Raw genomic sequence first — 13,714 nt, forward strand, 5'->3', positions numbered from 1 at the left:
TATCAATAGTACTAACTTTAGTGCAAATTTCGTCGAAATCGATTTTTTTGAGTTGGGTCACTTGACATGAAATTCCCCATATACAAATATGGTTTTGAAGATATTTTTAAGTTATCACAGACTATATAAAGTCAAGCTTTATTTTTCAATCTACAGCCGATGTTATGTTTTTCATATAAAAATCGATTTTGGGAAATAAAAGGGATCACAGCTATTTTTGTATTTTGTCAGTTGGAGAGTTCTCAATTCAAAACTAATTACAATAACCTTCAGTTATCTTAATTTCTAATCAACATGGTTATTATTTGAGACTTAAATTAATGTATAAAATAGTCGACCACACTTAAATCTAATTGTTTTAAGTAAAATTGTATTTCTTAGAACTTCCTTTGTGCATACATTTTTCAGTTATAGATATTTCTGAGATTGTGTTAATGTAGCAAAAAAGATAAAAGATTCATTCTTATGTTTGTAGGTTTTTTTTTCGCTGCTAATAATGATGCTAATAGATTTTAACTTTAGTTTATATTTTAAACGGAAACTATAAATTGTTTAAAGATAAACAAAAAGTTAAAATTCAATTACAATAGATTTCGCTTTTTGCTTATTTTGGATGCCAATAACACTTCTGTTAAATAGTTAATTTTAAGATTGAAATCTTCTTTAAGTTAAACAAGAGGAAAATTCAAAGGTTTTTTGAGAAACAAAATATTAGAAGGAAAATATAGTAAATACCTATTACACATAATAACTATTTATACCAAGTGTGCTTCCCTATCCTTAACATAATGGAATAAAACAAACATTATTGAAATTGTACAGAATCAATCAATCAGGACTAGGGTTCTATAAATCGACTTTCGAATAATCGAACAATCGACTTTTTATCGAAAAAAGTCGAAAAGTCGAAGTCGACTATTCTGTTCCAAAAAAGTCGATAACTCGACTATCGTCTATGAAAAAAGTCGAAAAGTCGACTTTGTAAATAAAAGTCGAAAAAAGTCGAAAAGTCAAAAAATCGGAAAGTCGAAAAAAGTTGAAAAGTCGAAAAAAGTCGAAGAAAGTCGAAAAAAGTCGAAAAGAGTCGAAAAGTCGGAAAAAGTCGAAAAGTCGGAAAAAGTCGAAGAGTCGAAAAAAGTCGAAAAGAGTCGAAAATTTTAAAAAAGTGGAAAAGAGGTCAAAAACTCTAAAATAGTCGGAAAAACTCGAAAAAAAGTAAAAAAATAGTCGAAAAAAGTCGAAATAAATCGAAAATAGTCAAAAAGTCGTAAAAAATCAAAAAGTCGGAAAAAGTCGAAAAAAGTCGAAAAGTCGAAAAAAGTCGGAAAAAGTCGAAAAGTCGACCATTTATAAAATACTAAAAGTCGACTATTAAATAAATGAAAAAGGTCGAAAAGTCGAAAAATCGACTTTTCATAAAATGTAAAAAGTCGAAAGGTCGAAAAGTCGACTTTTAACTAAATGCAAAAAGTCGAAAAGTCGACTTTTCGTTTCAACTATAGAACCCTAATCAGGACGCTATAAATATGATTTTATGTTTCTAGGTTCAATTTTATAGAAAACTCAAAAAGTACCAAAAAGTGATGCAATGTTTAAAAGTGGAGAGTCGATTTTTCACAATTTAGATAGTCAACTTACTAGATAGTCGAATACCAACAAAAAATATAAATGGCAACGCTAATCTACAACTATCAAATGCTGTAAAAATACAACTCTGTTAAATGCTTCGTTCAAACTCATACAGTTTGAAGAGCATAGGACACATAACAATTGCCCTCAAACTTAATTCAGCCGTAAACTAATGTTTATTTTAATTAAATTAAAACCTTTCTTACACAACTTTACAAACAAATTGTGGCACATTTAAAGTATTTTAATTTTTAAATATTTTTTATATATTTTATATTTAATGTTTATATATATTAAAAAAGTAAACCTTTCAAATATAACATTAAACTAAACACCACCCAACCACATGATGTTTTGTAAGGGCGCCATAACGAAATAAGCGCAATAGAATAGATAAAATTTTAAACAACAACTACAACAAACACTGCACATTCAGCTAAATTTCGTTAAGTTCTAGCAGTGCATTTTAAACCAACAACAACGAAAAAAATCCAACGCAACTCAACGAATAGAGTGCGGGACTATTCAAACGACATTTAATTCAAAAGCAAACATCAACGGTTCGAGTCCGGATCGTAAAGATAAAATTTTTCGCTTAAATTTTTTCTTTAAATATATTATTGTAATTTAAAAGAAAGTTCAGTCTCGTTTATTGTTCAATTTAGTTTATGTCGTGCAATTTTTAACAATTTCAAAAAGTGTTTATAAATATTTATAAAATTAAAAAAAAAAAAATCTACGTGTATTTGAATGTCAGTTTATATATAAAGAAGTTTGACACAAACGTTTTAAAAAAAGAAAAGAAGTGTTTAAAAATATTAAATTTATTAACGAAAAAGGTTTTTTCCAATTACCAAAGAAACCTATCGTTTAATTAACTAATATTTTATTAAATTTAATTTAAATAAAGATCGCTAACAAAATGGTTGGAACCACAGTCTTAAAACGTGTAGACGAGGTGAGTTTTATTTAGTTTTTTTCTTCTTTAAATAGTTTGCAGTTAAACTAAAGGGAGCCTTGGTTTTAAAGAACGGCGCGGAAAAGTACCGTTTAATGAAGCTGAGACTCTTTTTGTATGATGAAGAAAAAAAAAAAACTTGAAACAAAATTGTTATTTTATACTTACGGTACATTTCCCATTTTATTTTTTCCCCCTCCTTCATTCCTTGCCTTTCGCAAACAACAACAATAACTAACAAATTGTGTGTTGTGGTGGTGTCTCGAAATCTTTTCCAACCATGATGGCTCCTTTAGTTTAAACAAAAACAACAACAAAAGTTTTCTAAACTGCTGCCGGTATTCCTATTTCCAATAACAATTTCTATACAAAATGGCGCCCCCAGCTAGGAGTGCGCTGGCTGGTTTCTTTGCCTAAAAGCAATTAACAATATAATTTTATAAATATTTGTTTAATTTTTTTACTTTTAGAATGAATCTGCTGCTTTTAAACAAGTCAAAAAAATTGGTGGTCTTACCACCACTGAGGTTACAAAACGAGCTGCTCTAGGTGATTTACAGAATCGTGGTGTTGTTCGTACCATCGCTGCTAAGGATGCTGCCCAAAAGGAGTAAGTTTTTTTTTTTAATATTTCATTAAAATTCTTTTAAATCACTAAATTTTGTTTTCTTTGATTCTGTACAAAAAAATATTCCAGGGTTGTTTTATGACATTCCATCTGTCTTGTTTTTTTTTTTTTTTTTTTTTTTTCTTGTACATGTTTGTTTTTGTTTTTTATTCAGCTTTGTTTTTGTTTAGTTAACATATCTTTTACATGTGTTAGAGAGAGAAAGATAAAGTAGTGAAAAAATCTTCGTTGAGTTTAACGGATTTTTTGGTAAACAGATCAATTTGTTTTTGTTTTAGGCAAAATTTTACTTTAACCCAAAAAGTGTGGTTTCAGAAAATTTTTAGAAATAGTTAAAAATGTAAAATACCAATTTAAAAGAAGAAATGTTATTAAAATTATGAACCATATGAACTAGTCCATTATTTAATATATTCACCAATTTCTAGACAATTCTATAAAATTAGTAGACTTCTTCAGCACATAAGATAGATGCTAGACCGCCATTTAATCTCTTGATTATTCCACGACATACTCAACAAACTAATCAATAAACTAGTATACATACAGGTCCATTAACCAGTCTACGGAATAATCCATTAACTTGTCTATGGACTTGTCCCTTAAATAGGCTATGAACAAGTTTCTTGTCTAGTACAGGGACTAGTCCATGTTTATACCCTACACCACTTTAGTGGGGAGGGTATATTGGGTTTGTGCTGATGTTTGTAACGCACAATAATATTGGTCCTATACCCACCTTAAAGTATACCAATCGGCTCAGAATCATTTTCTGAGTCGATTTAGCTATGTCCGTCCGTCTGTCCGTCCGTCCATGTAAACCTTGTAATCAAACTACAGGTCGCAATTTTGAAGATAATTCAATGAAATTTGGTACATGATCTTCTATTGTCCCAGGGACGAAGCCTATTGAAAATGGTTAAGATCGGTTCATTATTTCACCTAGCCCCCATACAACTGAACCCCCCAATAGGGCTTGTAATCCTTGTAATCAAACTACAGGTCGCAATCTTAGAGATAATTCAATGAAATTAGGCACATGATCTTTTATAGTACCGTAGACGAAGCCTATTGAAAATGGTTACCATCGGTCCATTATTTCACCTAGCCCCCATACAACTGAACCCCCGAATAGGGCTTTTAAAACTTGTAATCAAACTACAGGTCGTAATTTTGGCGATAATTCAATGAAATTTGGCACATGATCTTTTATGGTACCGTAGATGAAGCCTGTTGAAAATGGTTTACATCGGTCCATTATTTCACCTAGCCCCATACAACCGAACCCGCCGAATAGGGCTTTTAAGTTCATAATTATGTTTAATATACTCATATCTCGACAAAAAGCTGCAAAAACCAAGTTGTATACAAGACTTGATGACCCCCATGAATTCCATAATAATAGGTTCTCATATGACCCTAGCCCCTATGAAAAGCCCCCATCAAAATTTCACTTAAATGTCCACAATTTTATTCAACAATAAACGGCTTAAGTATGTATATCTAAGGTAAGGTACAATTCAACTTAAATGCTTTATTATGGCAACTAAATCACATTATATTTTTGTCAAAGGTGTAGGGTATTATATGGTCGGCCTCGCCCGACTATAACTTCTTACTTGTTTAGTCTATGGATTTGTTTTTTGACCAGTCTATTGATTAGCTTCAGACTATTTTATGGACTACACTATATACTTGTATTTGGACTACTTGATTGGTTATCCTACTGATTTCTGTAATGATTAGTCTACAGACTACTCTATGAACTAGTCTATTGATTACTCGTTTTATTAGTTTCTGAACTATTGTGTGACCTGCACTGAGGAATAGTCTACGTACTAGTTTATTCATAGATATATTGACTTATCTATTAGCTAGGCCATTTCTATAAAATGGAATTATTTCCCTTTATACATATTCCTAAATCTTCTACATTTCATTTACCATTTTAGCCTGAAGGATACAAGACTTCAAAATGCATTACGTGGCACTAAAGCACGTGTTGATACACAATGGAAAAAGACCACCACCACAACAACAACAACAACCACAAATCCTACTGTAGCTGGAACAAAAACAAATGTAACAACTGGAGAAGTACAAAAAACAACAACAGCAACAACTGCTGCAGCTGGGCAACGTAAAATCCTAACACGTTCCAATTCGGTGCGTTTAGGTACTAGCACAGCTACCACAGGACTGGGACTACAAAGACATGCTTCATCCCATTTGCTTGTTGGACAAAATCGAGTTAAGACGTTGACCACAAAAGTGATCGAGAATAAAGTGCAACAAGTGAAAGGTAAAAACAGTATAACACTCCCACCTACAAAATTACAAAAACTTAAAATAATCCATCCCTCTCTATTTACAGTTAAAGCTGATGTAGTAGATGAAAATAAATTAGAGGGAGGAACCACCACTACCTTACGTCGTGAAGATAGCAATTTGTCTCGTAAATCTTTGACAAAAATTCAAGCTGCCATTACACAAAAAGCTGCTGCTGTCACCACAAAACCTACATTGGTGAAAAGCAATTCTACTGGTGGTTCTTTAGCCATTAAGAAAGATTTACCACAAATTGAGAAAAAAGAAGACAAATTGAAAATTGTCAGTATACAATCACATTCATCCAAATTGTTGGATGATGTCAAAGATATTGATGAGGGTGATGGTGAAAATTTGATTTTAGTTTCCGAATATGTCAATGACATTTATGCTTATCTTTTCAAATTGGAAGCTGAACAGCCTGTTCATAAGAATCATTTGGAGGGTCAGGCGGAAGTTTATGCTAAAATGCGTGCCGTCTTAATTGATTGGATAAATGAGGTACACACACAATTCCATTTAGTGGCTGAAACTTTCCAATTGGCAGTGGCTATTATTGATCGTTATTTACAAACCGTCAAGGATACCAAACGCTCACATTTACAGTTGGTGGGTGTTACAGCTCTCTTTATAGCCGCCAAATATGAAGAGCTTTTCCCACCAGCTATTGCTGATTTTATCTATATTACCGATGATACCTATACCGGTAAACAGATACGTCAAATGGAATTGCAAATATTTAAGGCTTTGGGCTGCAATCTATCACGCCCCTTGCCCATACACTTTTTGCGTCGTTTCTCTAAGGCGGCCGATGCTGAAGATAATCATCATGCCATGTCAAAATACTTTTTGGAATTGGCCATGATTGAATACGATATGTCTCATTATAAACCATCAGAGGTGGGTATCGTTATCAAAAAAAAAAAAAAAAAAAAAATACACAATTTTTTGAAAAGAAAGAAAAAAATCGAAAATTTTCCATTTAAACGGGAAATGTTTGAAAAATTTCCTTTAGAAGAAAAATTTTTGGAATTGAATTGAAATTTTTTTTATTCAAATAAGAATTATTGGAATATTTTCTATTAAAAAGCGAATTTTTCGAAAATATTTTATTTAAAAAACGGAATTGAAAAACTTTCCATTCTAAAGATAATTTTAAGAAATTGTCTATTCAAAGATTAAATTTTATAAAAAATTCATTTTTAAAGATAAATTTTGAAAAATGTTCTATTCCAAAAAGAAATTTCGATACATTTTTTATTCAAAAGAGAAATGAAAAATTTTCTATTCAAAAGAAAAGTTTTTCCAAAATTTTTTTTCAGAAATGTTTTATAAAAAAAAGAAAATTTTCCATAAGGAGACAGTAATATCTCTATCGAAATCGAATATTTTCGAAAATTCTCTATCAAAATAGAAAATTCTCTCTAAAAATAGAAATTTTTCGAAAATTCATTATAAAAATAGAAATTTATCGAAAATTCTCTATAAAAATAGAAATTTTTGGAAAAAGAAAAGAAATTTTTCGAAAATTCTTTCTAAAAATAGACATTTTTGAAAAATTCTCAATAAAACTTTTCTATAAAAATAAAAATTTTTCGAAAATTTTCAAAAAAATTAATTTTTTTCGAAAATTTTTTATAAAAATAGAAATTTTTTCGAAAATTCTCTATAAAATTAGAAAATTTTCTATAAAAATAGAATTTTTTTCCAAAAATGTTTTATAAAAATAGAAATTTTCGAAAAAAAACTTCTATAAAAATTTACATTTTCGAAAAATTTTTCTATAAAAATAGAAAAATAGAACATTTTCGGAATTTTCTAGAAAAATAGAATTTTTTCCAAAAAAAAAAATACTGAATTTTTTCCAAAATTTTCTATAAAAATCAAAATTTTTCCAAAAATTTTCTATAAAAATCAAAATTTTCTATAAAAATAGAAATTTTTCCAAAAATGTTAAAATAGAAATTTTGCTATGAAAATAGAAATTTTTCCAAAAATTTTGTATAAAAATAGAAAATTTTCTATAAAAATAAAATATTTTTTTCAAAAATTTTCTATAAAAATCTAAAATTTTCTATAAATATGTAAAAATTTTCTATAAAATCAGAAATTTTTCCAAAAATTCTTTATAAAAATAGAATTTTTCCAAAAATTTTATATAAAAATACAAATTTTTCCAAAAATTTTTTATAAAAATAGAAATTTTTCCAAATTTTTTTTATAAAAATAAAAAATTTTCCAAAAATTTTTTTAGAAATTTACGAAAAAAAATTATATAAAAATAGAAATTTTAGAAATAATTTTCTAAAAATAGAAATTTTTCGAAAATATTCTACTAAAATAAAAAATTTTTTAAAGTTTCTTATAAAAAGTGAAAATTTTCGAAAGTTTTCTATAAAAAAAGGGAAATTTTCCGATAATTTTCTATGAAGTCTTTTTTTCGATTATTTACAGATTGCTGCAGCTTCCCTCTTTTTATCACTAAATCTATTAAAAGAAAATAGCAATATGTCTAGCGGCTTAAGCAATAAACACTGGAACTCTACACTAGAATGGTATTCCAGATATTCAGCCGAACATTTGAGACCCATTGCCAAGAAGATTGCTTCGGTGGCACGCAATGCTCCTCATGCTAAACTCAAGGCTGTGTATACAAAATATCAAGCATCGAAATTCCAAAAGGTTTCCATGCGTTCTGAATTATACAGTACGTTAATGGATTCCATCATCAGCAGCAAGTAATTGGAACGGCGGGCATAAGGTAGAAAGTATTATTAGTGTTAAGAAATATATTACCACAACTACAACAAGTAAAGAAAATAATTGTATTTCCAACAAATACATGATTTATTATTAATTAGTTTCTAAACCAACACTTAGAACAAAATAATCATCATCTACTACGTAGTCCTTTATATATATAGTTAGTATAATTGTTTTTTTAAGGATTTTTTTTTTACAACTTTATATTTCAATTCTAAGCTTAAAGGGGATTTTAAATACCTATTTAACTTTAACACCCAACTATTGACAATTCATTACAAAATTTTGCTAATTTGAATTATAATTATATTAAAATAAATAAAAATTGTATAATTTGCTCAAAAAAAAAAAGAAGTATTGTAAGCCCTTTTAAGCTGGAATTAGAAAGAAAACACACACACACATAAAATACATTTTTATATACTTTCACGAAATATGATTCTTCTCTTTGGAAAAAAACATTTAATAAATTTTGTTTCATTACACATCATGGCTTAAATGTGATGTTGAACCTATGAAATACTTAAGAAATGCACAAAAATCCGTTTCACTTTTCAAAAAAACCTCAACTCATTTGCTTTTGAAACTATAGGCGCGGCGCGGCTCGGCTTTAATATCTTGTTAGGGAATCCCCCCACAGCAATTTTGGCTTGATTTGCTTAACTTGGCAAAACTATGACTCAAAAAGTAGCAGCTGTATTTGTATAGTTTTTCTTCTCTCTCTTAAATTTAGACTTTCTGTTTCTTTTTCCAACTTTTCCCATAAAACCAAATCGCATTTGCTGGCTACATAAATATGCGATATTCTCTTAACTTTAAACTTTTATTTTCTAAAAAAAAATTTTCTAAAATTTGTTTGCTTTAAACTTTTATAAAAATAATGTTCAAACAATTTCAAAAACGACTGATTCTTTTATTACTTTTTTTTTACTAAACTTTCGTTTATTATTTATATTTTTAAGTTATTTTTTTTATATATTTTTTCATCATATTATGTTTCATTATTATTTTGGCTAAAACTCTTCAAAGATTAATTTTTTTATGAAAAAAAAAGCCGTCTAATCCTAACACACTTTACTTTAAACAATAATCATTTGTTTATAATAACAACTGAAAGGAAAACAAACAACCCATTAGACGCTTTTAAAGAGTTTTTTTTTGTTAGTTAAAATTGGCATTTATTTGTGTTAATTGGTGTCCAAGTGTATGTTACACTAGAAGTTTTTTTTTATTATTTTTTATTTTTAAAACTTTTCATTTGTATTTTTTGTCTTTAAATATATTTTTTTTTAATTAATTCATAAAAATATACCACCTAACAACATTGTAAACATAAAACAATAATACAGATTATAATTAAACAAAAATAAATATAAATTATTTTAAATAATTAGCATCAAGCGTTTTTAATTGATTTTGTTTTATGGAGGAGCAAAAGTAAGTAATATATAGGATTTTGGTAACAAATTTACAAAATTGGTTCTATTACCACAAGGAACTATTCGTCGCTATATTCGACATTGGTAAAATCAGGCATGGAATATTGAAACTTTGAATTAGTATGTACTAACTTATAACAAAAAGTACTTTTTAGTTTTTTGTTGGAATACCTACTTTTTAGTTTTTATACCCTACACCACTTTAGTGGGGAGGGTATATTGGATTTGTGCTGATGTTTGTAACATACAAAAATATCCTAGACCCACCTTAAAGTATACCAATCGGCTTAGAATCGTTTTCTGAGTCGATTAAGCTATGTCCGTCCGTCCGTCTGGCTGGCTGTCCATGTAAACCTTGTGCGCAAGCTACAGGTCGCAATTTTCAAGATAATTGGATGAAATTTGGCACGCACGTTTTATTTGACCCAAGGACGAAGCCTATTGAAAATGGTTGAAATCGGTCCATTATTTCACCTAGCCCCCATAGAACAGAACCCCCGAAAAGGGCTTCTGAGCTCATAATTATGTTAAATATACAGATATATCGATAAAATACGGCACAACTAAGTTTTATAGAAGTCTTGGTGACCCTGCCAAATTTCATAAAGATCGGGCCCCATTTGACCCTAGCTCCCATACAAAGTCCTCTTCAGAAAATTACTTGAATGTCCCAAATTAACTTATAAACACAAATATCGCGATGAAATTCAGCACAATAAAATATGTAAATATAAATATATTCACAAAATTTTATCGGGCTTCGTCCATATTTGCCCCTAGTCCCCATATAAAGCCTCTTTCAGAAAATTAGTTTTTCATCCACAAATTGCTTAAACGTATCGGAACAATGGAATATTGAAGATAAATGCTTTATTATGACAAATAAATCACATATAATATTCATAAATGGTGTAGGGTATCATATGGTCGGCCACGCCCGACTATACTTTCTTACTTGTTTTTGTTGGAATGAGTAAACGTTATCAAAATGCGGAATAGGGGTGATTATTTAGTCTAGTCTATAGTCCAGTCTATAATCTAGTCTATAGTATACAGTCTAGTCTGTAGTCTAGTATATAGCCTAGTCTATAGTCTAGTATATAGTTTAGTCTATAGTCTAATAGTCTATAGTTTAGACTATAGTCTAGAGTATAGTATAGTCTATTCTATAGTCTGGTCTATATTTGAGTCTATAGTATAGTTTATAGTCTAGTATATAGTCTAGTCTGTAATCTAGTCTATAGCCTAGTTTATAGTCTAATCTATAGCCTAATTTATAGTATAGCCTAGTCAATTGTTTAGTTTATAGTCTAGTCTATAGTTTAGTTTATAGACTACTAGCTATACCCAGTGTGCTTTGCTCCCATAAAAGGAAGTGTATAAATAAAAACAAGTAAGAAAGTATAGTCGGGCGTGGCCGACCATATGATACCCTACACCAGTTATGAATATTAAATGTGATTTATTTTTCATAATATCGCATTTATCTTCAATATTCCCTTGTTCCGATACATTTAAGCAATTTATGGATGAAAAACTAATTTTCTGAAAGAGGCTTTATATGGGGGCTAGGGGCAAATATGGGCCAAGCCCGATAAAATTTTGTGAATATATTTATATTTACATAATATTTTATTGTGCTGAATTTCATCGCGATATTTGTGTTTATAAGTTAATTTGGGACATTCAAATAATTTTCTGAAGGGGACTTTATATGGGAGCTAGGGTCAAATGGGGCCCGATCTTTATGAAATATGGCAGGGTTATCAAGACTTCTATAAAACTTAGTTATGATGTATTTTATCGATATATCTGTATATTTAACATAATTATGAGCTCAGAAGCCCTTTTCGGGGGGTTCTGTTCTATGGGGGCTAGGTGAAATAATGGACTGATTTTAACCATTTTCAATAGTCAAATAAAACGTGCGTGCCAAATTTCATCCAATTATCTTGAAAATTGCGACCTGTAGCTTGCGCACAAGGTTTACATGGACAGCCAGCCAGCCAGACGGACGGACGGACGGACATAGCTTAATCGACTCAGAAAACGATTCTAAGCCGATTGGTATACTTTAAGGTGGGTCTAGGACGAATATTTTTATATGTTACAAACATCAGCACAAATCCAATATACCCTCCCCACTAAAGTGATGTAGGGTATAATCACACTTAACGATTTTGAAGATCCTAACTACAATAGTTTTCCAGATTTATAATATGTTACATATGAGAGATGTCAAGCAAATTATTGCCAGGACGCCAGTTTCTATCTATCGCCAATTTCTATCTATCTATAAAAAATTTGAATAATATAAGAGTTTCCAAGATGCACGAAATTTTGTATTTAATTAATATATGTTGTTGTGCCAAGCCACCCATTGAAAGTCTGCCCGTTATGTTCTAAATGTTCACATGAATTTCAAAGTTCTTCATGTAAAATTTTAAGATTCTAGCTCTAATAGTTTCTCAGATATACGAATTTTTCTATTTGAGCTTGAAGCCCTCACATGAAAGTCCAAAATGTTCAGATGAATACTAAACTAATTTGTGCAAAATTTTATAAATCAAGTTCTATTAGTTTCCCAGATAAACGAAATTTTATATTTAATGCATATGGGAGGTGCCAAGTTCCCCATTGAAAGTCCGCCCGTTATGCTCTAAATGTTCACATAAATTTCAAAGTTCTTCATGTAAAATTATAAGATTCTAGCTCTAATAGTTTCTCAGATATACGAATTTTTCTATTTGATTCATATAAACGAATTTTTGTCTTTAATTAATATGGGAGGTGCCGCTCCCCTCATGGGTAGTCCGCCAAATTATTACCCAAAATGTTTAGATGGATGTTAAAGTTATTCGTGCAAAATTTGAAGATTCTAACTATAATAGTTTCCAAGATAAACGTATTTTTATATTTAATTTATATGGGAGGTGCCACGCCCCCTAATGCTAGTCCGCCTACTTTTTGTCCTAAATAATAATATTGACACTAAAGTTGCTCCGACTTGAGGAGTCTAACTGTTATATTATCTAAAATATACGGATTTAATATTTTCTTAATATGGGCGTGGCTCCTCGCCTACTTGAAATTTCAAAATAAAAAGTAGCCTATTACCTATTCCAGACATACAGTAATACGCTATGAAAATTTTAATAAAATCGGTTCAGCCGTTTAGTAGTCTATAACGTTCAAACATACAAACAAACACACATTCATTTTTATATATATATATACATAGTTTAGTATATAGTCTAGTCAATAGTATATTCTCTATTGTATAGTATTTGGTCTAGACGTAATGCATTAAAATGATATGGAATAACTTCTTCTTTTCTTACAATTCCTTTTTTGTTGTTGGATTACCATTTTTCGATCGTATCGTAACTGAATGCGGAAACGTAATCGAAATGCAGAAAAGGACTGGTTAAAGGAGCATTCAGTTAACTTTTAATGATATCACAGAACATACATATCAAGCTGCCATCAAATCCCTAACAGCTGCGTATACCACCCGGGGCATCCTTAAAAAGAATGGCGAGTTTAGGATGCTCGGCATTTCAGGGCATTAAACAGTCCAAGTTATATGGGTACGGGGACATGATTATTTAATTGCTGTTAAACTGGCGAAAACAAGCGACTAGATGTCTGACATACACATTGATCAGATCTTCGGATAATGTATGCAAAATTTACATTTACAAGAAAAACTATTCTATGCTCTTTCCCTCAGGCAAGATGTACTAATGAAATAAGTCTTGTAATGGACAAGATTGGATAGGAAACAAAAACAAACTTGTTGTACAATTAGCAGTATGGTGAGCACGATCAGCGATTACTTACATACATTCCTGTCTAATTGAATATAAAAACAAGTAAGAAATTATAGTCGGGCGAGGCCGACCATGTAATACCCTACACCTTTGACAAAAATATAATGTGATTTAGTTGCCATAATAAAGCATTTAA

At 30.0% G+C, this 13,714-nt stretch overlaps 1 protein-coding gene across 2 annotated transcripts; it reads left to right on the top strand.

The window, feature by feature from the left end:
- Positions 1 to 2,155: 2,155 nt before the first annotated feature.
- On the top strand, positions 2,156 to 9,518 carry LOC119604443 (G2/mitotic-specific cyclin-B). 2 transcript variants are annotated; one of them, XM_037957043.1, is made up of 6 exons: positions 2,156 to 2,587; positions 2,884 to 2,925; positions 3,058 to 3,197; positions 5,168 to 5,517; positions 5,590 to 6,443; positions 7,998 to 9,518. In XM_037957043.1, the coding sequence occupies exons 1-6, from the start codon at positions 2,552 to 2,554 to the stop codon at positions 8,283 to 8,285; spliced, it is 1,710 nt and encodes a 569-aa protein (XP_037812971.1). In that variant the 5' UTR covers positions 2,156 to 2,551; the 3' UTR covers positions 8,286 to 9,518. The 2 variants fall into 2 exon arrangements, with proteins under 2 accessions (XP_037812971.1, XP_037812972.1); XM_037957044.1 differs by lacking the exon at positions 2,884 to 2,925.
- The last annotated feature ends 4,196 nt before the right edge of the window (positions 9,519 to 13,714 follow it).

Source organism: Lucilia sericata, unplaced genomic scaffold, assembly GCF_015586225.1.
Source record: "Lucilia sericata isolate MDLA Ls3-8-SP2 unplaced genomic scaffold, ASM1558622v1 Contig000393F_arrow, whole genome shotgun sequence".
NCBI lineage: Eukaryota > Metazoa > Arthropoda > Insecta > Diptera > Calliphoridae > Lucilia > Lucilia sericata.